Source organism: Ambystoma mexicanum, chromosome 3p (genome assembly GCF_040938575.1).
Source record: "Ambystoma mexicanum isolate Mex_15411 chromosome 3p, UKY_AmexF1_1, whole genome shotgun sequence".
In the NCBI taxonomy this organism is placed as follows: Eukaryota; Metazoa; Chordata; class Amphibia; order Caudata; family Ambystomatidae; genus Ambystoma; species Ambystoma mexicanum.
In genome coordinates, this window is record NC_090925.1 from 193,574,391 (window position 1) to 193,601,934 (window position 27,544).

At 47.3% G+C, this 27,544-nt stretch overlaps 1 protein-coding gene across 1 annotated transcript in view; it reads right to left on the reverse strand.

Moving 5' to 3' along the window:
- The window catches only part of C1R (complement C1r), a 188,524-nt gene extending 165,810 nt beyond the window's left edge, over nt 1-22,714 (reverse strand). The window contains exon 1 of the mRNA XM_069650606.1: nt 22,603-22,714. Coding sequence (XP_069506707.1) covers nt 22,603-22,604 — 2 coding nt within the window. The 5' untranslated portion in view covers nt 22,605-22,714. The remainder of the gene's footprint in view (nt 1-22,602) is intronic.
- Nucleotides 22,715-27,544: the final 4,830 nt, after the last annotated feature.

The following is a 27,544-nucleotide window of genomic DNA, read 5'->3' on the forward strand; positions in this document are numbered from 1 at the left end:
CTTGGAAAAAAGATCTACTACAACTAGAATGATGTTAAATTCACTACATGGAGGCAGATCAGTAATGAAGTCAAGAGACAAAGTGTGCCATGGCGTAGGTGGAACATCCAAAGGTTGTAAAAGACCAACTGGTTTCTTCTTCTGGCTTTTGTTTTGGGCACAGATTCCACAAGATAGCACAAATGATTTAACGTCTTTTCGCCAAGCGGGCCACCAAAATTGCCTCTTAATTTTAGCTTCAGTTTTTGCGACCCCTGGATGTCCTTCAATCAGCGTATCATGATAGTTGGAGATGACTAATTCCTGTAGCTCCTTGTGTGGTATGAATAGACGACCTTGATAGTACGATAGATCATTGATAACTGAATAATCTTGGCCTTTCTTTACCCAGCAAAAACAAAGAGGTGATGGCTGGAAGGTTTAGACTGAATCTTAACCACTGGCATTGCTCGGGGCAACCCTCCAGACCATCGTTCTTCGCCTGCCAAGCCATTACAGAAGGGGAAAAACCATATGCAAATCAGGCCTGGCCCCACCCCAAAAGGGGAAGTCAAGCCCGAACTGCTAGGTCACATCCCTTCTGCACGAGACCACAAGCATCCCCAAACATGTTTCACCCTTGTTGGGGCTCATCAGTGAGGAGTAGCTTGGGTCTCTAGGCCCAGCAGGCACGGGACCCACGTCTGGGCATACCCGTCCCACTCGGGGTGACAAAGCAAAAACAAAGAGGTGATGGCTGGAAGGTTTAGACTGAATCTTAACCACTGGCATTGCTCGGGGCAACCCTCCAGACCATCGTTCTTCGCCTGCCAAGCCATTACAGAAGGGGAAAAACCATATGCAAATCAGGCCTGGCCCCACCCCAAAAGGGGAAGTCAAGCCCGAACTGCTAGGTCACATTCCTTCTGCACGAGACCACAAGCATCCCCAAACATGTTTCACCCTTGTTGGGGCTCATCAGTGAGGTGTAGCTTGGGTCTCTAGGCCCAGCAGGCACGGGACCCACGTCTGGGCATACCCGTCCCACTCGGGGTGACAAAGCAAAAACAAAGAGGTGATGGCTGGAAGGTTTAGACTGAATCTTAACCACTGGCATTGCTCGGGGCAACCCTCCAGACCATCGTTCTTTGCCTGCCAAGCCATTACAGAAGGGGAAAAACCATATGCAAATCAGGCCTGGCCCCACCCCAAAAGGGGAAGTCAAGCCCGAACTGCTAGGTCACATCCCTTCTGCACGAGACCACAAGCATCCCCAAACATGTTTCACCCTTGTTGGGGCTCATCAGTGAGGAGTAGCTTGGGTCTCTAGGCCCAGCAGGCACGGGACCCACGTCTGGGCATACCCGTCCCACTCGGGGTGACAAAGCAAAAACAAAGAGGTGATGGCTGGAAGGTTTAGACTGAATCTTAACCACTGGCATTGCTCGGGTCAACCCTCCAGACCATCGTTCTTCGCCTGCCAAGCCATTACAGAAGGGGAAAAACCATATGCAAATCAGGCCTGGCCCCACCCCAAAAGGGGAAGACAAGCCCGAACTGCTAGGTCACATCCCTTCTGCACGAGACCACAAGCATCCCCAAACATGTTTCACCCTTGTTGGGGCTCATCAGTGAGGAGTAGCTTGGGTCTCTAGGCCCAGCAGGCACGGGACCCACGTCTGGGCATACCCGTCCCACTCGGGGTGACAAAGCAAAAACAAAGAGGTGATGGCTGGAAGGTTTAGACTGAATCTTAACCACTGGCATTGCTCGGGGCAACCCTCCAGACCATCGTTCTTCGCCTGCCAAGCCATTACAGAAGGGGAAAAACCATATGCAAATCAGGCCTGGCCCCACCCCAAAAGGGGAAGTCAAGCCCGAACTGCTAGGTCACATCCCTTCTGCACGAGACCACAAGCATCCCCAAACATGTTTCACCCTTGTTGGGGCTCATCAGTGAGGTGTAGCTTGGGTCTCTAGGCCCAGCAGGCACGGGACCCACGTCTGGGCATACCCGTCCCACTAGGGGTGACAAAGCAAAAACAAAGAGGTGATGGCTGGAAGGTTTAGACTGAATCTTAACCACTGGCATTGCTCGGGGCAACCCTCCAGACCATCGTTCTTCACCTGCCAAGCCATTACAGAAGGGGAAAAACCATATGCAAATCAGGCCTGGCCCCACCCCAAAAGGGGAAGTCAAGCCCGAACTGCTAGGTCACATCCCTTCTGCACGAGACCACAAGCATCCCCAAACATGTTTCACCCTTGTTGGGGCTCATCAGTGAGGAGTAGCTTGGGTCTCTAGGCCCAGCAGGCACGGGACCCACGTCTGGGCATACCCGTCCCACTCGGGGGGACAAAGCAAAAACAAAGAGGTGATGGCTGGAAGGTTTAGACTGAATCTTAACCACTGGCATTGCTCGGGGCAACCCTCCAGACCATCGTTCTTCACCTGCCAAGCCATTACAGAAGGGGAAAAACCATATGCAAATCAGGCCTGGCCCCACCCCAAAAGGGGAAGTCAAGCCCGAACTGCTAGGTCACATCCCTTCTGCACGAGACCACAAGCATCCCCAAACATGTTTCACCCTTGTTGGGGCTCATCAGTGAGGAGTAGCTTGGGTCTCTAGGCCCAGCAGGCACGGGACCCACGTCTGGGCATACCCGTCCCACTCGGGGTGACAAAGCAAAAACAAAGAGGTGATGGCTGGAAGGCTTAGACTGAATCTTAACCACTGGCATTGCTCGGGGCAACCCTCCAGACCATCGTTCTTCGCCTGCCAAGCCATTACAGAAGGGGAAAAACCATATGCAAATCAGGCCTGGCCCCACCCCAAAAGGGGAAGTCAAGCCCGAACTGCTAGGTCACATCCCTTCTGCACGAGACCACAAGCATCCCCAAACATGTTTCACCCTTGTTGGGGCTCATCAGTGAGGAGTAGCTTGGGTCTCTAGGCCCAGCAGGCACGGGACCCACGTCTGGGCATACCCGTCCCACTCGGGGTGACAAAGCAAAAACAAAGAGGTGATGGCTGGAAGGTTTAGACTGAATCTTAACCACTGGCATTGCTCGGGGCAACCCTCCAGACCATCGTTCTTCGCCTGCCAAGCCATTACAGAAGGGGAAAAACCATATGCAAATCAGGCCTGGCCCCACCCCAAAAGGGGAAGTCAAGCCCGAACTGCTAGGTCACATCCCTTCTGCACGAGACCACAAGCATCCCCAAACATGTTTCACTCTTGTTAGGGCTCATCAGTGAGGAGTAGCTTGGGTCTCTAGGCCCAGCAGGCACGGGACCCACGTCTGGGCATACCCCTCCCACTCGGGGTGACAAAGCAAAAACAAAGAGGTGATGGCTGGAAGGTTTAGACTGAATCTTAACCACTGGCATTGCTCGGGGCAACCCTCCAGACCATCGTTCTTCGCCTGCCAAGCCATTACAGAAGGGGAAAAACCATATGCAAATCAGGCCTGGCCCCACCCCAAAAGGGGAAGTCAAGCCCGAACTGCTAGGTCACATCCCTTCTGCACGAGACCACAAGCATCCCCAAACATGTTTCACCCTTGTTGGGGCTCATCAGTGAGGAGTAGCTTGGGTCTCTAGGCCCAGCAGGCACGGGACCCACGTCTGGGCATACCCGTCCCACTCGGGGTGACAAAGCAAAAACAAAGAGGTGATGGCTGGAAGGTTTAGACTGAATCTTAACCACTGGCATTGCTCGGGGCAACCCTCCAGACCATCGTTCTTCGCCTGCCAAGCCATTACAGAAGGGGAAAAACCATATGCAAATCAGGCCTGGCCCCACCCCAAAAGGGGAAGTCAAGCCCGAACTGCTAGGTCACATCCCTTCTGCACGAGACCACAAGCATCCCCAAACATGTTTCACCCTTGTTGGGGCTCATCAGTGAGGAGTAGCTTGGGTCTCTAGGCCCAGCAGGCACGGGACCCACGTCTGGGCATACCCGTCCCACTCTGGGTGACAAAGCAAAAACAAAGAGGTGATGGACCTGTAGGGCTGCTGGATTAAAACATTGCTTGATTTTTGAATGAATGTCTTCTAGAGTTTGTAGAGTAGTTGTGCCAAGGATCCTTTCTTCTGAAATTATAGGTACAGGTTCCGGGTTCGAGTATGCTTCCCCCATTCCTATTCGGGATAGGGCATCGGCCTTGTCATTTTTACAACCTGGTCGGTAAGTGATCATAAAATCGAATTCTGCAAAGAATAATGCCCACCTAAGTTGACGTGATGATTGAGCCTGGGCTGTCTTCAAATATTGCAAATTCCTGTGATCGGTGATTACAGTGATGGTATGCATGGCGCCGAGAAGATAATGCCGCCAAGCCTTGAAAGCAGATTTGATGACCAATAACTCTTTATCGGTAACCGCATAGTTTAATTCGGGTGCCGAGAATTTTCTTGACCAGAATGCTACTGGATGAAGTTGGCCGGTTTCCGGATCCTTCTGAGACAGGACAGTTCCCATGGCTAAACTGGATGCATCCGTTTCAACTACGTATGGAAGCTCGGGGCGAGGATGCTTTAAAACAGGTGCAGACGTGAATTTCAGTTTTAGATCTTGGAAGGCCTTTTCAGCTTCTTCAGTCCACAAAAAGCGCTTGTTCTTTTTCAAAAGTGCTGTGATGGGATGTACAATATGAGAGAATTCAAGGATAAATCTCCGGTAGAAATTAGCGAAGCCAAGCATGTTTTGAACTCCTTTAACTGAACTGGGTGATGGCCATTTGAGAATGGCGTCCACTTTTCAAGAGTCCATTTGAACTCCTTTTGGGGTCAGGATAAATCCTAGAAATTCAACTTCTGTGGAATGAAAGACACATTTTTCCAACTTTGCATACAACTTGTGCTGGCGTAATTTTTCAAGGACTGCTCGAACATGCTTAACATGGTCTGATCTTGAGGAGGAGTACACTAGAATGTCGTCTATGTAAACAACAACACAGATGTCAATGAGTTCGCGAAAAACATCGTTCATAAAATACTGGAAGGCTGCCGGTGCATTGCACAACCCGAAAGGCATCACCTGATATTCGAATAGTCCGTACTTGGTGCGAAAGGCAGTCTTCCATTCATCGCCTTTCTTCACGCGTACCAGATGATATGCCCCTCGGAGATCTAACTTAGTATAAATACAAGCATCCTTAACTTGGTCCAGTAATTCGGGGATCAGAGGCAAAGGGTATCGTTTTTTTACCGTAATTTGGTTTAATGCGCGGTAATCTATACATGTTCTAAGGTCACCTTCCTTTTTAGGTACGAAGAACAAGCTGAGGCTGCAGCAGACTTGGATGGATGAATGAAGCCATTAGCAAGGTATTGATGCAGGTATTGTCGTAGGTGAATGTTTTCAGGCTCCGTAAGGGCATAGATCCTGCTGCATGGGGGTTGTGCACCGGGTACAAGATCGATCTGACAATCGTAAGATCTGTGAGGTGGTAAAGTGTTTGCCTGTTCTTTCTGAAAAACATCCAGATATTCTTGATATTCCTGAGGTAACTGAACAGGTGGGTTAGTGAATGTGGCCAGGCTTTTTTTCAAGGTTTTTTTTTGGTAACAGGTGTGTGCACAATCTGGGAAGGTCATTCTCTTCTCTCGCCATTCTATACAAGGATTATGTGTTTCCAACCATGTCATTCCCAGAATTATTTGGAATTGTGGAGCCTTGATTAAATCAAACACAATGCTTTCTCAATGCCCATCTTGACCCAACAGTGTCATCTCTGTAGTGGAATGAGTTACTGGCCCAGAGGCAATTTCAGTTCCATCGACGGTAGTGATGACATCTGTAGTGATTCTTTTGCAAAGAGATAGGTTCATCCTCGAAGCCAGTTCTTGATCCATATAGTTTCCTATGGCCCCGCTATCTATGTACGCTCTTACTGCGTGCATACGTGATGGCTGCCTAGGATCAATGAGGACCATTGGCACGATTAGGTGCGAGGTCTGAATGTCCTTCTTTATGCTCGGCAAGCGGACCTCTACGCTTGTCGGGTGTGGTGGTTTCCCGGATCAGACTCTGCTTGACTCTTGTCCGCAGCTCCTACCACCTTTTTGGGTGGTTTTATCGGGCAATCCCGTAGAAAATGTCCCGAGGTTCCACAGTACAGACACAAGTGCAACTGTCGTCTCTTTTCTCTTTCCTTCTGAGTTAAAGGTCCCCTAACCCCCCCGATCTGCATGGGTTCCGGTGCATCAGTTCCTTTGGGGGTAACATTGGGTTTAACCAACACTTGATTCTCGAACTTAGCTCGATCCGCCTTTCTATTCTGAAGTCGGTGATCTATCTGGACCACTAAGTCTATATATTCAGCACAATCCTGAGGTGGGTTCACAACTTGAGCCAAAACATCTTTGAGTTTTCCTCGCAGTTCACGATGGAATAATGTAATTCGATTTACCTCGGGCCATCCTGTTTCCACCACCAACCTATTGAAGGTAGCGATATAGGTTAGTAGATCCTGGTTACCCTGTCGCAGGGACAAAAGTTCGTTATCCAGGGCCTGTCCCTGTGAATGTCGGGCGAATAGTCTTTCCATGCTCAACTGAAAACCCTGAAAGTCACGAAGAAGAGGGTCGTCCTGGTTGACTAGAGGAATCGACCAATCGGCTGCGCTACCACTGAGATATGATAGTACAAAGGCTACTTTGGCTTGATCATTTGGAAAGGCTCCAGGTCTGCATAAAAAGTGCAGGCGGCATTGATTCATAAACACGGCGAACCTTTTGGGGTCCCCAGCAAAACGTTCGGGCGGAGCTAAAGGAATATTTCCTGGTAGGATTACTTGCACAGGGTTGCTTGATGAAACAGGAGTTGGGTTTCCCCCTAGCCCAGGCAGGGGTGTTTGTCCAGCCTGGCTTTGCAGCAATTGCCTAGCAAGGTCATCAGTTAGCTCCTTTGACAAAATCAGTTCTCTCCTGAGCGGATTAGTTTCTTGGCGGGCAGAATGTACTTCAGCCCTTAGTTCCCCTAGTAATTGGTCAGTTTCTGAGGTCTCCATAACTCCCGGGTGGGAATTTGTGGGTAGGCTTCGCGTTCTGTTACGCTCACCTGGCTCCCACAGGGGCGTCGATTGGAACTGGACAGCTACGGTTTACACCCACGTGACGAGTTGTGTAATGACAGACTGGACTGGCCCACCTAATCTCGTCTGCTTGACCCGAAGAAGTATTCTCCTGAAATTGGAGAAAGGGAATTAGCCACCCATGGATTTGAGTGATAAACCCCCCTCCCCCCCACTGTTCTCCCCTCTAATCACCTCCGATGTCTCTTTTTATATTCTCACCTTAGATTTTTAAAGGATGAGCTCTCCATCCTGCATAGAATGCAGGGGCGCGTGGATAACCAGTTACTTCACTGGTCCAAAGGAATTGGAGAGTTCCAGAACAATATTGACTCTGAGGTTCCTGGCGAGGAGCCGTAAGTATATAGTTCGTAAGAGTTCAAAATGTCTGACTTTCACTCTTGTCCGATTCCTTGCAGCTTGCAGCTTGACACTAGAGAAGATTGCCTTGTGCGGCTGGTAAAGTTCAGGTAAGAGTCTGTATTATCCAACACTGTCCGGTAAATGACACCTGTATGTAATCTGTTGCTTTCTCCCTTATTACAGGTGCGGAGTGAGAAATTATGGCGTTTTGAGGAATAATACCTCCGACGGTAAAATCAGGTAAGTCTATTATGGTGAAAGAGATTCCCTTGGTTTGTTCTTCCGGCTCACCTGGCTGTCCCTTTTGTTCCCCTTAGATGCCGGAGTTCGGCGAAGATGAATGGAGGCTGCGCCGGCCCGCGGAGATGAAGAATGCCTCCGGCGGTAAAATCAGGTAAGTCTATTGTGGTGACTAATATTGCCTTATTATTCTCTCGGCTCACCTTGCTGTTCTTTATTCCTCTTAGGTGCCGGAGTTTGGCGAAGAAATGATGAAGACAGAGGTGGATCGTGGAAGTGCTGCAAAGGCTGGCAAGTATAGCGCGGCGCTGCAGCAGGCGATGCGGCGCGCATCAAATAATGTCTTTCTTCTTATTCGAAGGCGCGATGGATCCAGAATCAGGTGAGGAAATAAGTATTGTTCTTGTTCTAACCTTTTTCCTTCTTTCTCCTTTTTTTTCTAGGAGCTCCAGGCTCGAGGCGGGCGTGGCAGAAGACTGGATACTGGCTTGCAGGCACGGTGAGTGTTACGCTGCAGGATGCAGAATAACGCGAAGCGTGAGCTGCTCTTTGGGCGTGGTTTAAATAGCCTTCAAAGTAGTCCCAGGTAAGAAGTTCCCAAGACCACACCCGAGTAAGAAAATAGTCCCTGAAATAAAGTAGTTCCCCCTTCAGACCTCACATTGGCTTGAATGCTGAGCAGCATGGTCTGCATGAGGTAAGTGAAAGCAAATGAGCCTGGCGCCTATGGCGCCAGGACTGACCCCTTCTATGAGCCTGGCGCCTACGGCACCAGGACTGTACCCAGATAGCCCCTAGCCGGGGCTGCTGGGTTTTTCCCAAGCATCTGGATGCCTGCTCCCGGGACAGATGGACCTGGTCCGGATGCCCGGGGGTAGGAATCATAACAGGAACTCTTTGAGTTCGCTTTAAGCAAGACTTACCAACAAACTTTGCACTTGATGTACCTGCTGGTGTTTTTTCAAAGCAGTCTTCTGAGAGTTAATGACATAATTGGAGTTGTAAAAATGCAGCTGGTGTAATAAAAATGCCTTAACCAGGTCAGCTACTCAATTTATAAGAACTCTGTATGTCCTTCACTGACGTCCTGTTAAAAACACGCATTGGCAAAGCCAACCGTTTTGGTTTATCTACAATGTGAGGGGACAGATTTTGCCATTTTATTAAATAAATATATTTTCCTAACCTAACAAGGTTGTCACTGCCTAACAAACTAAGGCTAGAGAAAAATTACCTAGTGTCCAAAAGGTATCTGACCCTCGCACTAATACACACAACAACATTATACAGGGTTGGTATGGCTGTCTTAAATTCCACAAAATAACATTGATTCAATCTTAAAATCTTTAAACAGTAATCCCTGTGACCAGGGTTGGATTCCTTTCCCCTTGATCAATTCAGGAAGATCTAAAACAAAGTCCACGTTCAAGAAAGTTCTGTGCAATAACAAAATTTCCATTCAGTGTAGCATAGAAAGTCTTTTCCATTCAATATATCCTTTCACTTGGCAAAGTGAATATCTTTCTTCAAGAGGCTTGTTCACAAATCAAAGCAAATGTCAATTTTTCCACAATCTCCTGCTTGGCAAAACAAAAGTATTTTCCTCCAAAACACAAATTCTTTAACCCATGCACATGTTTATTTTCTAAAAGGCCAAGCACTTGTTAGCGTATCATAATACTTCTTCAAAAGAAAAACTTTAGTCAGGATGACTCCTTAATCACTTTCTGTAATGTAGCAGTTTATCAAGACAAGGTGATGGAATTAACACCTCCTCTTCCACCACACCATTTTACCATAACCACAGTACTTCATATCATCTTCTTCTTTCCTGGTTTACTTGCCAGGCAGGACTAACTACCACTGGTCCCTTTCCTGGTGTACTCGCTGGCCAGGATACCACTCCTACTGCTACAATTGTATTCTGTGTGAATGCTTGTTCCAAAACTCTCCACATCAGAATCATAAATTAGGTGATTTGAACCAACAACTGCTTCTCTTTATAGTCTATTGTCGCTTAACAGAGTGGATTAAAATTCTTCCCAAATTAGTATTCTGTAAAAGAATAATGGTTCTCCTGCTTGCCTTTTAGCTGTAGGCAATGCAGGTTACATTTCTACCTCCCTTCTTCTCTCAAAACCAACAGTTTGGTTTGTCTATAATGTAAGGGGACAGAAATGTGAGAAGGACACAAAGGTATAGTTTTATCACAAGCTGCCATTTTATTAAATACATATCTTTGCCTAACCTAACAAGGATGTCCCTGCCTAACAAACTAAGGCTAAAGAAAAATGACCTAGTGTCCAAAAGGTATCTGACCCTCACACTAATATACACAACTAAATTATACAAGGTTTGTTTGGCTGTCTTAAATTCCAAAAAATAACATTGATTCAATCTCAAAATCTTGAAACAGTAATCCTTGTGACGATGGTCGGATTCCCCTCTCCTGAATCAATTCAGGAATATCTAAAACAATGTCCAAGTACAAGAAAGTACTGCATAATAACAAAGTTCCATTCAGTGTAGCATAGAAAGTCTTTTGCATTCAATATATCCTTTCACTTGGCAAAGTGACTATCTTTCTTCCAGAGGCTTGTTCACAAATCAAATCAAATGTCAATTATTCCACAATCTCCTGCTTGGTAAAACAAAAGTCTTTCCCTCCAAAACACATATTGATTAACCCATGCATATGTACTTTTCTCAAAGGCCAAGCACTTGTTAGCGTATCATAATACTTCTTCAAAAGAAACACTTTAGTCGGTATGACTCACTAATCATTTCTCCTCTAGGATCCATACATCGTCTTCATCCAGTATTTCAGGACGTTGTGCACACTTTCTTATGATGTCATCAGTCCATTTTCCTAGCTCTTTCTCATATTCCTTCACAGAGTTCCTCCGGCAGACTCATCAACTCGAGGGTACATTCGAAATGGTTGTCTTAATGGATACCTTCTTCTAAATATTCTCTGCGGTATTGGTATAATAGCTAGTGTTCTACAGTGCACGGTCCCATGTCTCCAATAAAGGGGAGCTAGGGGGTAGGATATCCTGCAGATGTGTACGTCTGCTTCTCTACAGTCACCTTCCAACTCTTCATATCATCCACTCTTTAACACTTCAATTTCACCATTGCTGCTCTAAATCATAGATTTGCAGCGGAAATGCTCAACACAGAGATCGACAACCTTTGGCTCTCGAGATGTTTGGGACTTCAACTACCATCAGCCCTTGCCTGCATAGCCAATGGTAATGGTTCAGGGGCGTGGTTATCCAAAACAAATGGAGAGCCAAAGGTTGCATGTCCCTGATCTAAAACCTCTCTAAGTGCTTCAGTACTAGATAATTTTATGATTTCTAAAATGTTTTTCCATTTCAGACTTTCTATTTGGTTTAACCAATTTATATTCTCATAAAATAGGGGTGCCAATTCATAATTTCAAAGTGCAACTATCTTCAGCTCTTAAAATCTAATCAAAAGCATTCATGAATGTATGGCAAATTTTTTATTACATTTCAAGATATTACATACATGAATTAGGACCTTTTTCTTCACAAAAGTCTTATGAGTTTGCCATTTAATATGCGTGGCTATTGTTATGCCCAAATACGTTTACTCTAACAGAACTTGTATCAATGGATTTTTCATAGTAATTATTTTTAATTATCCTGTTAAATATCATTATTGCTGCCTTTTACATTCATAGTTACATTCTGACAACTCAAATACCTCTATGAGTCTTCCAGTGAATATTGAAAGCCTAAGGGCCTTACATCTAACAAAACTGTATTGTGTGCAAACTTCAAATAGAAGAGAAGAGTATTTCCTATGTTTGGGGGATTGTTTGTTATATTGCCTAATCCACCCCTCAAATCGGCGGCACATACATTATACGACAAGGGCGCCAAAAGGAAGCCCTGTTAAAAAGGATGGCTATGTGCCCTCTGGGAGGTCTTCAAGTAATTGCATGCTGGATGTGGGAACTATTTCTCTTGCACCAAGAGAGGATGAGTCTCAATGATACGTCTGCCAATGCTGACCATTCTAAACCTTCATTAACCGGCAATAGGAGGCTGGGCGATTTCACTTTCGCCACTGCCCCGCAGTACACGCACTTATTGCTGCTTTTGGTGTGCTCGGTCTTTCATGGTTATAGGGAATCAAATCTCCCCTGTCTGCTTTGGTTCTCCAGGGCTCTACATTGGTCATTGAGGTGGTGTATCAATTTCAGGTCTGACTACTTTAGGGCGGTACTCTGCTCAAGGTTTATCTTTCCCATTCCCCGTATGGCCCATGATCTAACTGAACAAGTGTGATGCACTTGTGACATGTTTCGGGTGGGTTCTCCTCTCATCCCTCAACCCAATTGGTCTCTACCACTAATCTGTTAAAGGCAGTGATGTGTGTGAGCAGGTTATGACTCCACTGGTGCAAACCTAAAAACTCAGTATCCACCGACTATGAGACATCCTCACAAATAACTTCTCCATTTTTTTCTTAAAAACCCTAAAATCACACAATTTGGAGTTGCTCTTTTCCACTCAGTCTAAAGGCCAATTATCGGCTTTGGCGCCCAAGTAGGACAATACAAAAGATATGTGTGAACTATCGGTAGTCAAGACCTGTGGTTTGCAAATGAAATGCAGCTGCCACAGATTCATAAAAATCCCATATTTTAATGGACCCCTGTAAAGCGCCCCTGTAGGCGTACGGCATAGATAGCAGGATTATGACCCCGATGGCATAGGGTAGCTGCAGCTCCTGTGGGATTAAGCAGAATGGACAATTACTCTTTTGTTACACTTGTATCTGCTTAGCTTTCTGGACATTTACTGCCAACGCTTTAGTAATCTCACGTATTACCTCCACGTCCTGGCGCACTGGCACAGAGTCAGATTGACCAGTCGGGCTCTAAGCTTGTAAATCCTGAAACAGTACTGGTAGGGTTTCTAAGGATATCAGGCCATTGGCCTTCATCTCGTCCTGAAGAGTGACCTCCTGTCACACAGTACATGAAAACTCTCAAGGGCAATTTGGAGTCCAACTGGTTGCTGCGGATACAATAAAGGAGGAGCATCCTTGGAGCAAAGGGGAAAAAGGATGGCCTCCAAGAAATGCTGCAGAGGGTGTGGTTCCTGTTTACGCTTGCAATGTGAGAGTATGAGTGAGGTATACATATGTCCCCTGGCATGTATACTCTTCCCACATTTGTCGGCTTTTTGGTACCCGCAAGGGCATTTAGCGCACTATAATGGCACGTTTCTTCAGTTCCATGTCATTTCATCGCGGGATGTTTTTTCGCTGGGTTTTTTACCGCGTTTTTTTTAATGAAAAAAGCCCATCTAATTTTTTTTCAATTCTTTTTGCGGGGGTTACCCCTGAACTCCCCCCATTTTCTAAAAAATTCGATGGGTTTTTACGAAATAAAATTCGCGGTAAAAAAACGCTAAAAAACATCCCACGATGAAAGGACGTCGTACCGTTTCTTCACGTCTTCAGGGGTGAATCATTAGTCAGGTCTAGATGTTCACACAACTAGGGATCAGAGCCCCTGGCATTGCAGTGCATGAAAAATACTCAGGGAGAGATTGTAAAGATTAGGATTCATGCAGTTTTGTGCATACTTCCGGTTCCAGTATTCATGGGCATATTGGGTTCATGGAGATGGGTACACTCTTTAAGCTTCAGCTATCATGTGCCAATTAGAGTCATGCTCAGGTTATTTCTGTTGACTCAACAAGTCAAACTGAGTGGACTTATGTGCCCGGATGTAGGTCCTGAGCCTGCTGGGCCTAGAGACCCAAGCTACACTACACTCATGGCACCCATTAAGGCTGAAACATGTCTGTTGTTGCTTGTGATCGTGTGCAGAAGAAATATGCCTTAGCAGGCCACTGGACTGCCCCTTTTGGGGTGGGACCAAGACTGATTTGCATATGGTCTTTCCCATTTCAGTAATGTATTGGCAAGCGAAGAACGATGATCTGGAGGGTAGCACAGAGCTATGTGTTATGATTGATTGAAAATCTTCCAGCCATCACCTCTTTTGTTTTAAGTCACCCCAAGTGGGATGGTTTCCGCTCAGATGTGGATCCCGTCCTGCTGGGGCTTGAGACTCAAACTATACCTCACTGATGGCGCACAATGAGGCCGAAACATGTCTGGGGATGATTTTGGTCTCGTGTTGAAGAGATGTGACCAAGCAGTTTGGGATGGACTGCCCCCTTTGGGGTGGGACCAAGCCTGTTTTTTCCCTTCTGTAATAGCTTGGCAGACAGAAAAACAATGGTCTGGATGGTTGCCCAGAGCTAGGCCAGTGGTTAGGTTTGGTTGAAAACCTTTCAGATGTTACCTTTTGGTTTGCTGAGGTTATATGTGTGGGCAGGTTGATGCGAGGGTCAGGACCCACGGGCCCAGGCACCAGCGAGGTATCAAGGAGTTAAGAAGAACGGTCTCACCCTTTCTCTCTTCTAGGTGTGAACAGGTGTTCCCAGATACCGCAGATTGTGGATGATGGAGCAGGCTGGAGAAAACCGAAGAGCGAGTCCAGCACAGGTCTGGATGCTGGAGCTCAGACAGAGGTAAGGAGGAAGTAAGAATCTAAGAACACCAAGTACAGGACTTAACAGATGTGGCTTTTGTATACCCAGGACCTAAAATGGCCACCAAGAGGCCCAGGTTCCTGTGGGATTACAAGGAAGGTTGGGTATTGTAGTCCTATGTGGCAGCTACCTGGTTCTGGTAGCACACGGGCACCAAATCACCGCACTGGCCTCTGGCCTGATTCCCAGGACAGAAGGAATCGGCCCCAATTGGCCCTTGGGCACCGATGGTCTAGGTCAGTGGTGCACAACATGCTGCCCTTCCAGACATTATTTTCGGCCCTCCAAGTGACATGAGTTTAATGAGGAAGTGATGTCTGGCTTGATGCGCAATGTGCAATGCCACTAAAAGGCTATGTGTCACATGTCACAGTAAAAGGTCATATACATTACACCTTAAAACACATGTTTCTTAACTCAAATGTGCGCACGATGCCTCTACCATGCATTCCATGCCATGAATAATTTGGCCCACAGTACGCGACTTATGTGATACATTCGGCGTTGTGCACCCCTGGACGAGGTGGATGGTGTGGGCGGTACTTGGGGTTGAGGTAAGGCCCATGACATCCCCAGACACTCATTTTACCTACGATGCGCTTGAAGCCTTCGATTTCTTGCCAACCTTCTACGTTGCAATGCTGTGGCTTGCATGAACTCCAGTCCGCTCCTGGTCCAGGACTTGGTTTCTGCTTTCTATGTCATCTTCAAGCCCTAATAAACCCTGTTATTATCACGCAATGCTCCAATGTTCGGCTTCTTCTCCAGAGAAATGTCTGTTAAAGCAGAAAAAAACCCTGTTGGCTTTCCTTATTTAGATAGCGACCGACATCCTTCTTTTTGTTCCTATTCTAATTGGGGGATTGCTTTGGTCCTACATAAACACCCCAGGCTTTGATTCATGGCTCTGTGAACTGATCTCTTGGTCAATTGCTTCTGACTCCCTGAGTCCTTGAATTCTGCCTTTTTGATTGTTGTCTCTGTAGTCCCAGCTTGACTCTTGCCCTTCCGCAGGTCCTGGCTTGCTTTCATTATGGTCGCTATGGCACTGATTGATCTCTCTCCAGTTACTGTTATCCATTGAGAGTTTCTTCTGGGCTTCGGGTATCGGGCCATTCATCACAAGCCCTCTGCAACTGGTCTCTGCTTTGCAGCAATGGCATGCATAAGCTAGTTTCCATCCCCCTCAATGAAATCCAGGACCTTGGTCAGTCTGTCATCTGCGATTGCCCCTAAGGGGTCATCTTGTTGTTAAGATGGCCTGGCAAATACTAGAATTACACAGAGGTTCTAGAGCTGGGCCAAACCAAACTCAATAACGGAAATAAACACGATGCGAAGCAAACGCCAGCTTTATCAACATCCAAATAAAGCAGGGACAGCATACAAGCATACACATCTCAAAGCTCTCGACTAATTCAATACAAACAATGGATTACATACTTGAAAAGCGTCATTACTGACATCAGAACAATCTCTCAGTAAAGAACCTACAGGGACTTGTGATTGATTAAGGGGATTGACTGCATATACGTTCTATAGGGGTTAGTATTTTGATTGGGTTATGCTTGTCTGATGGCTCCTCCTAAAACCACCTCTAAATTGATAACAAGAACAAGACATTGTCACGCCGCCTGTCTTGGGGCTCCCTTACCTGCTGCGGCGCTCCCCGTCCTGGAGGGTGTACCCGCGCTTCCGTCTTCGGGGCCCGGGGCTGTCCTGGGTTTCGGATGCTTCCGTGTCTTCTGTGCGCGATGCTCGGCGAATGTGCGGGCGGCCGCTCTCTGCTCTCCGCGCATGCGCAGTGCGCAGAGTGCTCGGTTCGGGGGATCCTGCAGCCCAAGCCTTGTTGTGGGCAGACCAATGCCTGGGAAACAGCACGGCTTGCGTGGAAAGCCTCCCAGGTGTTGGTGGCCACATATAAGGAGCCCCGGTCCTTATTCAAACCGCGTCTAAACGCGGTTTGTTTTCGGACCGTGTCTACGCTGGTTCCTAGTTCTACTTACCTGTTTTTCCTGAGTCCTTCTGCCTTGCCCTTGTTCCTGCCTGTTAGCCCTCCTGGTTCCCTTCTAGTCTCTTCCCCTGTTCCCTTCTCCTTCCGTTCCTGGGGTTGGGGATCCTTGTTCTTCCTGGCTCCCATTCTGGTTTTGGGGTGGTTCCCCCCGCAGGCCTTTTCCCATTGGTCCTGGGTCCAACTGCTCCTTCTGGTTCTCCTTGCCTGCCTGCCTCTGTCTCTAGCTGCCTTGTTGCTGATACTTGGAAGAACTATTCTACCACAAGCCTTCTGGTCTTTGTCAGCTTCCATCCGGATCCTATTGCCTTCTGTGGACCCAGAACTATCGACAAGGAGGCTCCCCCTGTCAGTGCTTGCACTGTCCCGACGCCACGCTAATCAGGGGTTAGTGAACCTGTGGCGTTGGGAGCCAGTTCACCTCCAATCCAGTTCCATTCGGGCGGGAGCTGGGCTGGTTTCCCGCGCCAACAGTCACATCTCCACAGATCATCAGACAGTCTGGCATCATCTTCGAGGCCCCAAACCGGACGAACAGGTACGCAGCGCCCTCGTGACGCTATCTTTAACAGACATAACCTCTACACTATGTAATTTGTTGGCACAATACGTAATGGGCGCCCTAATATTAGGTGTTCTGATTGGTTGGCTTTCCACTAACCAACCTTGGACAGGTCGTCAAGACATATCCCAGACAAGAAGTAGGGGAAAAGAAGTCCACAGACGGCTACCGTCCCTTATTCATAAGCCATGAGCCGTAGTGATTTATTTGTACTCTACCTGGTGCGTCTCCTGTCTCGGACCATTCATCACAAGCCCTCTGCAATTGGGGTCTGCTTTGCAGTAATGGCATTCACGTGCTATTTACCATCACCCTCATTGAAATCCAGAACCTCGGCCAGCCTGCCATCTGTGATTGGCTCCGAGGGGTCATCTTGTGACAGTCTGACACTGGCTGTGGGCCTTCTAGGAGATACTGACTGGACCCAGATATTCTGGTTTTGGACCTTCCAGGGGTACTAGGTTTTGTTACTTGGATACGCTTCTCCTGCAAAACAGGCGTATCTTTAGCCATCTCCAATCCAATTATTCCCAGGGACTGTGTTGTGGTTCTGGCTACTTGAAGTCTGGTAGCCAGTCAGTAGGCTAATCAGATAGTCCTATAGACTGTGCAGGTCCCAGGCAATGCTCCTTGCAGTGCCAAATTATAAACTGTTACACAGAAAGTGGACCACCAGCATGGCTTTCTAAATATCACCCATGCTAATTTAGGACTAGAGACAATGGCAAGTCCTAGCTGGTCTCCTCAATCCTTACCCAACACTGACCTCATTCTATTCCCCTGAAGGCAACAGTTTTGCCAACAACCCTAACTAAAGATGGCTGAGGGCTCGAGTCAGTGGGAGAATGCCTCTCCCAGGAAAGGTATCTTCCCCTTATCATCAAAAGTGACCGCCTGACCAACCTGCACCCAGTGGAATGATATTCCTGCGGTGCTGGGTGCCCACTAGTGTTGCCTAGTCTAACCTAGCCTGGCATGCCAGGAACTAAAGGAATCCTCCAGAACCCTGCAATGAGCGTTTAACTGCCTGTCCTACACCCTCTGAAAGGGCAGCATCCTGGAGATAAGATTCACAGGCCTAGAACATGAAAAAGGAGGTTCTATTGAATTGGATACAGTAGGTAAAGCTAGACTGGTAAATTCCACCTAATATGACTCCAGAGTCCTTGGTTTCATAGAGTCCTAAAATCCTTCTGAATATGGACTCTGTACCTGAGTGCAATCATGGGATATAAACATGCCATTTGAATCCCACTTGCTAGAGGTGTAGGTCTTTGAATGGTAAAGTCTGATATCCCTTTTGTGCCATGCCGAGCACATGGCAGACTGGAAGGGCCGGTCAAGAGAGAAAAGGCTTCCTTTCTCATGCCACCTTAAACCAGCGTGATTCCCACTTGGCCTGCACGCCCCCAGTGCATTTGGCCCATCTAGGTGAGCACTTTCATCAAATAAGGCTCCGGGTGCACACTATGTTGCACACAGAGCCCTCCCCACTACAGAAGTGGGTGCTTGAAGTTTGGATTATCCATTTTTACAGAAGCACAAAGAACTGTGGTTAGCAGTGTTATGCCGCAAGCTTCCAGTGGAGGCAAACATTTGATTTGGGGTTGAATGACTGAAGCAGAAATGTTCGAGGGAGAAAAGACTGAAGAGTATTTTTCCGAAATAATCTTTGGTCTTTTCTCCCCTGAACATTACCAACTTACCCAAACCTCTACTCTCACCCCCACCCACACCACCAGCACACCCCTACCCACACCCCCACAACCCTCCCTCTACTTAACTTGCATTCCATCTCACTCTGTCCTGTTCCCTTTCACTTCCGTGATTGTGAACCGGTGCCGCGGGGTCCTTTTCTTTGTTTTACTTTTGTCGGGTCAGCTGCGTGGGTGTCCCCCGCAACTCCTGCTCACTATACTGTGGCAGGTTGCAGGGGACACACCGGCAGCCTATTTTTAATTTTTTTGGGGGGAACTGCGGGTCAGTTGCGGGGGACACCCCACAACCCCCGCTCACAGTATAGTAAGCAATATAGTAAGCAGGGGTTGGGAGGACACCCCCGCAGACCCCGCAGCCCTAGACCGAATTGAAAAGACCTACCCAACCAAAAGTCAAACTTTTAGAGGGTAGAACATTTGGTAGTACCTTATTTCGGACTTTTGGTTGGATAGGTCTTTTCAACTCAGTCTTTTTTGCCGAAACCAAAAGTTATTAAGGCCACATAGCTGGAAAACTTGTAACCTTGAAACATCTTTTCTAACACTGTCAGGAACTGGAAAATGACCCATCGTATATTTGGCTGGATTTGTACACAATTTAAATATGTTGAAGGGTGACTTTCAGGAGGTGCTGTATGCAAGGGCGTCAAATTCACTGATAACCGCTGTGATTCATTTTCGGCTAAGAATTGTAATGTTAGTTTTTATCAAGGATGTAGTATTCTTCTCTGTCAGAAAGTATTACATTTATATGTAAGTAATTTAATTATTTGTGTTACTTTTCTTCTCTACTTCTTTGAATGTATTTCTCTAAACCAATGTGAAATGTTTAATGTAATTTACATTGTAACAAACGAAATAAAAATAGTAAAAAAGGACAGAAATCTTCCAAAAAGCTGGAGATTCACAGAGGCAAATGGAATGTCTCACCGAAATGATCTCAAAAAATGCATGTAGGGGCAGATGGAATCTCTCACAGATATGATCTGGGGATTCACATGGGGCAGATGGAATCTCTCATCAATAGAATCTGGGGATTCACATGGGGCAGATGGAATCTCTCACATATATGATCTGAGGATTCACATGGGGCAGATGGAATCTCTCACATATATGATCTGGGGATTCACATGGGGCAGATGGAATCTCTCACCAATAGGATCTGGGGATTCACATGGGGCAGATGGAATCTCTCACTGATAGGATCTGAAGATTCATGTAGGGAAGACAGAATCTCTCACTATGATCTGGGGATTAACATAGGGTCAGGCGCAATATTTCACCAACAGATTGTTTGGATTCTCATAGTGGTAGGTGCAATATCTCAGCAATACGATCTGGGGATTCACATAGGGCCAGATGGAATCCCTCACTGGTAGGATCAGAGGATTAATGTACGGGCCGATGTCATGTAGGGGCAGATTTAATCTCTCAATTATATGATCTGGGGATTCACATAGGGGCAGACGGAACACCTCACCAATAGGATCTGAGTATTCATGTAGGGGCGGATCTCCTGTAGGGGCAGATGGAATCTCTCACCAATCTGATCTGCGGATTTACATACGGGCAGATGGAATCCTTCACTGAAAGGATCTGGAGATTCACATAGCGGAAGGGGGAATCTCTCACCAATATAATCTGAGGATTCATATAGGGGCAGATGGAATCTCTCAGCAATATTATATGGCAGAGATTCACGTATTGCCCGATGAAACGTCTCATCTATAGGATATGATAATTCAGATGAGGGCACATGGAATCTCTCTCCAACATGATCTTGGGATTCATGTAGGGGCAGATGGAATCTTGTACCAAAGTAATCTAGTGGAGATTCACGTAGGGGCAGATGGAATGTTTCATTGATAGGATCTGAGGATTCCCGGAGCGGAAGATGGAATCTCTTACCATTATAATCTGGAGATTTGTGTATGGGGCAGATGGTATCTTTCACTGATAGGATCTGGGGATTGACATAGAGGCAGATGGAAGATCTCACCAATATAATCTGGGCTTTCAAATAAGGGCAGATGGAACCTCTAACTGAAAGGATCTGGGGATTCACAGAGTCGAATATGGTCTCATCAATAAAATCTGAGAATTCATGTAGGGGCAGATGGAATCTTTCACCAATAGGATCTGGGTCTTGACATAGGGGCAGTTAGAACCTCTCACTGACAGGATCTGGGGGTTCACGTGGGGGCACATGGATTCTCTAACTGATATTATCTGGGGATTCACATACGGGCTGATGGACTCTCTCATCAATATGAATTTGGGATTCACATAGGGGCAGATAGATCGCTCACTGATATGATCTAGGGATTCATATAGGGGCTGATGGATCTCTCACTGATATGATCTAGGGATTCACATAGGGGCAGATGGATCCCTCACTGGTATGATCTAGGGATTCACGTAGGGGCAGATGGATCCCTCACTGGTATGATCTAGGGATTCACATAGGGCCAGATGGAATCCCTCACTGGTATGATCTAGGGATTCACATAGGGGCAGATGGAATCCCTCACTGGTATGATCTATGGATTCACATAGGGCCAGATGGAATCCCTCACTGGTATGATCTAGGGATTCACATAGGGGCAGATGGAATCCCTCACTGGTATGATCTAGGGATTCACATAGGGGCTGATGGATCTCTCAATATATGATCTAGGGATTCACATAGGGCCAGATGGAATCCCTCACTGGTGGGATCTAGGGATTCACATAGGGGAAGATGGATCTCTCACTGATATGATCTAGGGATTCACATAGGGGAAGATGGAACTCTCAATGATATGATCTAGGGATTCACATAGGGCCAGATGGAATCTCTCACTGGTATGATCTGGGGGATCCTGTTTGCTGTACGTTTTGGTCTCAGACTTAAAAAGCAGGAGGCAGGAGAATGCGACCTGCCTTCTCGCCCAATAACTCTCTTTAATGTTTCACATCACTAAAGTTATTAACTCCCATTTTTTTTAAGCATGGAAGTATGGAAGTAGTTTGAGTTCCAAAGAAATATGGAATGGCCTTCACATTCTTAGGCTGTGAATTGTATGACTGCCTCTCCCAAAAGTAAATGAAGCTCGTCCCTCCTGCTCACTCCACTCCCATCGCCCCCTACGGCTGCACCCCGATTGCACAAGTCTGGCCGAGCGGCGTATGTGCAGTCGCTGCCCAGGTGCATTGGGAAGGAACTAAGGCCGAGATTCACAGATAACGTTTCACACTGGCGTTATGCCAGCTGCCACCGGGCGCGTGCCATGCACACCTCAGCGCACATTCTGGGCCCTTTACATTTCCTTTCCCCAAACATGACACATGGCCACATGGCCACTTGACAGCTGCCACCCACTGCTGGAAAATGTTGAACCCCATTAGCTAGATCGTCAATTAATTTATCTCAAAGAGGGCAAACTAAATAGACGGTCCGACTGGGAATCAAAGCTTTGATATCTCTCTCTCTCTCTCTCTCTCTCTTTCTCTCTCTCACACACACACACACACACACACACACACACACGCACACCCACAACCTCAAATATACGTTTTTCCGTGTCAGGCAGTAGTCAATAGCTGATCCAAACATAACAGTGTTTGCATGCTGGGACTTGTAGTCCAGAGCTGATGTGAAACTCAGAATAGAAAAATAGGAATGTGAAAACCAGGACTGGAGGAACCACTCCGGGGAGAAGTGGAGCACTGCGCCCGGAGAGTGTTGCGGGGCATGTGTACAGAAGGGGGGTAAATACATTGAACTTCGTTCCCTACGGATGAAATGAAGACCAGTGACCAAAGCGGCCTGGCATAGACCTCACCTGTGAAAGTAAAGACAGAGCTGGAAACTAGGACAATAGGCAGGGGGACCGGCAGGCCGCATAGGCACAGGCACGGTGGGATTGAGCATTCATGGGTAAAGCATGCAGCCTGGAGACGGGACAGTGGACGGGCCTGGCTCAGTGCCTCTGTGCCTGGGCTGATCCAACCCCAGCTCCTCCAACACCCAGCTCCCCGGCCTCCATCGGGTACTCACATGCTTGCTGCCGCAGGGCTATCTCTGCTTGGCTTCTAGCTTGGCATCCCATTCTAGGTTCGGAGTAATCCCCTTGCATACAGCAGGCCCCCGGGGGCGGTGTGGGGAGTGTCCTGGCTTCTGACCCTAGGATAAGCATTTTGGCAATGCATCACTTTTCCTTTTTGCTTTTTCGCCAGCCCTTTGCTGCTCTCTACTGGCCAGCAGGCCACAGCGCAACCCAAACATTATTTATACCTTCTCTCCAATTGACTTCGTGATCAGCTCCATTCTGTTTTGTGCCTTCAGATCCTGATGGAGGTTACATGGTCTCCAGCTTTATCTTCGGCACAGTATGCAGACGGCCCCGTGCCAATCCCTGGCCGAGTCTTCGCATTTTCAGATGCACGGCACCTAATACTCCAAATGAGGGCTCCAGCACTGCTCACATTTCAAGAGATGTGGCCGCTATTCTAGATGCAAAAAAAGACATGCAGTCTCCAAAAAAGGACACACTGCTACAGATTTGGCCTGAGAAGCCTTTACAATACTCCAGATGAGGCCTCCAGTACTAGATAAAAGTAGCTAGACGAGATGTCTGTGGCTCAACTTTATGATCTCTGAGTACTCCAGGCCAGGCTTCCCGATGAACAGAGAATGCTATAGATATGGCCTCAGAAGGCTTTACAGTACTCCAGATGAGGCCTCCAGTACTGGACACAAGACACTGGATAAGACTTTGGGGCTGAAATGCATGATCTCTGAGTACTCTAGGCCAGGCATCCTGGTCTACAGAGAATGATACAGATATGGCCTGAGAAGCCTTTACTATACTCCAGATGAGGCCTCCATTACTGGACACAAACCACTTGATAAGACTTCTGGGGCTGAACTTCATGATCTCTGAGTACTCCAGGCCAGGCTTCCTGATCTACAGAGAATGCTACAGATAAGGCCTCCAAAGCCTTTACAATACTCCAGATGAGGCCTCCAGTACTATACACAAGCCACTGGATAAGTCTTCTGGGGCTGAACTTCATGATCTCTGAGTACTCCAGGCCAGGCTTCCCGATAAACAGAGAATGCTACAGATATGGCCTCAGAAGCCTTTACAATACTCCAGATGAGGCCTCCAGTACTGGACACAAGCCACTGAATAAGACTTCTGGGGCTGAACTTCATGATCTCTGAGTACTCCAGGCCAGGCTTCCTGATCTACAGAGAATGCTACAGATAAGGCTTCAGAAGCCTTTACAATACTCTAGATGAGGCCTCCAGTACTGGACACAAGCCACTGGATAAGTCTTCTGGGGCTGAACTTCACGATCTCTGAGTACTCCAGGCCAGGCTTCCTGATCTACAGAGAATGCTACAGATAAGGCCTCTGAAGCCTTTACAATACTCCAGATGAGGCCTCCAGTACTGGACACAAGCCACTGGATAAGTCTTCTGGGGCTGAACTTCATGATCTCTGAGTACTCCAGGCCAGGCTTCCTGATAAACAGAGAATGCTACAGATATGGCCTCAGAAGCCTTTACAATACTCTAGATGAGGCCTCCAGTACTGGACACAAGCCACTGGATAAGTCTTCTGGGGCTGAACTTCATGATCTCTGAGTACTCCAGGCCAGGCTTCCTGATCTACAGAGAATGCTACAGATAAGGCCTCTGAAGCCTTTACAATACTCCAGATGAGGCCTCCAGTACTGGACACAAGCCACTGGATAAGTCTTCTGGGGCTGAACTTCATGATCTCTGAGTACTCCAGGCCAGGCTTCCTGATAAACAGAGAATGCTACAGATATGGCCTCAGAAGCCTTTACAATACTCCAGATGAGGCCTCCAGTACTGGACACAAGCCACTGGATAAGTCTTCCGGGGCTGAACTTCATGATCTCTGAGTAGTCCAGGCCAGGCTTCCTGATCTACAGAGAATGATACAGATAAGGCCTCCGAAGCCTTTACAATACTCCAGATGAGGCCTCCAGTACTGGACACAAGCCACTGGATAAGACTTCTGGGGCTGAACTTCATGATCTCTGAGTACTCCAGGCCAGGCTTCCCGATAAACAGAGAATGCTACAGATATGGCCTTAGAAGCCTTTACAATACTCCAGATGAGGCCTCCAGTACTGGACACAAGCCACTGAATAAGACTTCTGGGGCTGAACTTCATGATCTCTTAGTACTCCAGGCCAGGCTTCCTGATCTACAGAGAATGCTACAGATAAGGCCTCAGAAGCCTTTACAATACTCCAGATGAGGCCTCCAGTACTGGACACAAGCCACTGAATAAGACTTCTGGGGCTGAACTTCATGATCTCTTAGTACTCCAGGCCAGGCTTCCTGATCTACAGAGAATGCTACAGATAAGGCCTCAGAAGCCTTTACAGTACTCCAGATGATGCCTCCAGTACTGGACACAAGCCACTGGATAAGTCTTCTGGGGCTGAACTTCATGATCTCTGAGTACTCCAGGCCAGGCTTCCTGATCTACAGAGAATGCTACAGATAAGGCCTCCGAAGCCTTTACAATACTCCAGATGAGGCCTCCAGTACTGGACACAAACCGCTAGAGGAGACTTCTGGGGCTGAAATTCATGATATCTGATATTCCCTTATATTCCCAGAGACAAGAATATACTGCAAGGCCAAGTTCAAAGACAATCTGCATGGCAGAAGGGATGGGTGATGAGAGATGTTGGGCTAATTAGGTGGGGAGGTAAAGTCATGTCCACCTCCTGGCACTTGGGTGTGAGCTTGCGTGCTGCTAAATGAGCCGAATTTTCCAGACATGGCACGAGCATGTCAACCAATTGTAGAGGGCCATATAACAAAGAGCCTTATAGTTTAAGTGCCAATAATATACTGTGTACTTAATAAGTGTTGAAGATGACTTGCAGTAGAGGAGGGCACAAGTTGTCCATCTGACAGTAGATATTCAATCACAACCTCACCCCTTATAGAAAGTATACTTAGATGTTCCCCTTGAATGAATCACAACCCATCATAGGTTTTTCTTATTTGCCACGTAGTATGACATCACTTATGATGAATTTTTAGTATAAATATGTGCTTTTTTGTGAAATGTACTGAGAGACTCGAGCAAATGTCCGTTGATGGCCATTGCAACTCCCTGTTTTAGATAATTCATATTAAAACAGCAAACTTTGCCATCTTCCTGAGCTGGTTCGATTATTTGGTGTTGGAGTTATTCTGCATCCCATCCAATGCATGCATGCTATCCAAAGGTCTCTAGGCTCAGTATGAAGAACAGTGCAAGGTGGTAAAGAGGAGGCAGTGAGAAGAACAGAGCAGGGTAGACCATTTGATGTGGTGAGGCAGTGGATGCTAAGCCAAAGGCTGCAACAGGTAAAGGTGATGAGGTGGTGTCAATGCATCCAGAGGTGGCAACAGTGAAGCAGGAGGTGGTGTGAGTTAAACAGAAGGTGATGACAACTGAGGGGTGAAGGAGGTGGCAGGGGTGATAGAGGTGGTAGCAACTAATGAGAATGTGGCAGGAATAGAAGTGAAAGAAGTGGTAACTGAAAAGGAGAAGATGAATGTAATAGTAGAGCAGGAAGATAAGGAGGCCATTAACCAGGAAGAGGTAACATCTAGACCCGAAAAACTTGGTGATAGCAGGGACTTTTGGGGTGAAGAATATCAGAGAGGAGGGGAAGTATTATATTGGGGGGGGACTTCGAGAAGACGCAGAACAAGGTGAGGAGGAATACCTACCCTATGACAAGGGCTGGAGGAAGAAGGAGATAGCGTTAGGCTTATGAGACCAGGCCAGGCTTTTGTCCTAGCGCTGCTCAGCAAGGCAAAGGTCTGGGAAGAGTGCAGGCAGCTAGAGCAGGTAGGTTCAGGAGGGCCAGATCAGGCCTTAAACAGGCCCAGGTGGCGGGAGGGGGTTCCAGCTGGAGTCATGGAGCTCAATGATAGTTCAGAGAGGAACTGGGCGAAAGGTGTAGGCTCCCAGGTAAAGACAGTCGAGAGCGACACTTCTGCCACTCGCCTGGCCAACCCGCACATGTGCTGGGAGGAGCAGTGCTGCCTAAGTGGGCACTTGAAGGATGTGTAGAGTCATGGGGTCGGGTCCCAGGAAAGCCTGCTAGTAGATGACTATGAAAGGGTCTGTGAACTCCTGGAGACCCCCAATAGAAAAGCAGCGAGGAAAACCCTGTGGAACTTTGCTCATTGACCTTTACCTCAAGAGCCAGGAGAGCGTGGGTGGCTGCATCCTGTGGAAAGGACATATTCGATCCCGAGACAGGGAACCAACCCTTGGAACCATCAACCATTATACTTTCTTTTGGGCAGTACCCGATGTTTGAGTTGGGCCATGTCTGTAAATACTTCCCCTAAGAAAGATCCTTGAACATATTTTAAGTCTTGGCTGATCTGTTGATCCATTCACCCATATAGCAGAACTCACATCCTATGCACAACATGGGCAGCTTTAACCATGTGTTAATATGTGCCCATATAATCACACAGTTGCACTGTATTGGAATTACATGTCCAGGTACGTGTAGCTTTTGCCAGGTCCTGCCAAGATTTACCCAGGTACTGTCACCATTTGCTCTGTATTTCCATCATTTGCCCAGGTGCTCACACAAGCTGGCCAGTAGTGCCGATATTTACCCGGCAATTTCCATCAACTGCCAGGTATTGCCATCAAATACCGGGGGGCTCACACCATTTGCATGGAACTGGACAAGCCTGGGAGGAGAGCAGGAACCCAGTGTTCCTCTCCTGCTCCTTCATGCCAGAGGAGCCCAGCATCTATACCCTCCCCCTGCCCTGCTCGCGTTATCGGCCACCCCACAAAGTAAGTAGGCCGGCGGGATATGTGCACAGCGGAACTCTGGGACACTGCACTCCCATCTGTTGCCAGTATTAAAGTATTACCAGTGAATAAAGAAGTAATGCATAAAATACTCTGCACATTGCTGTG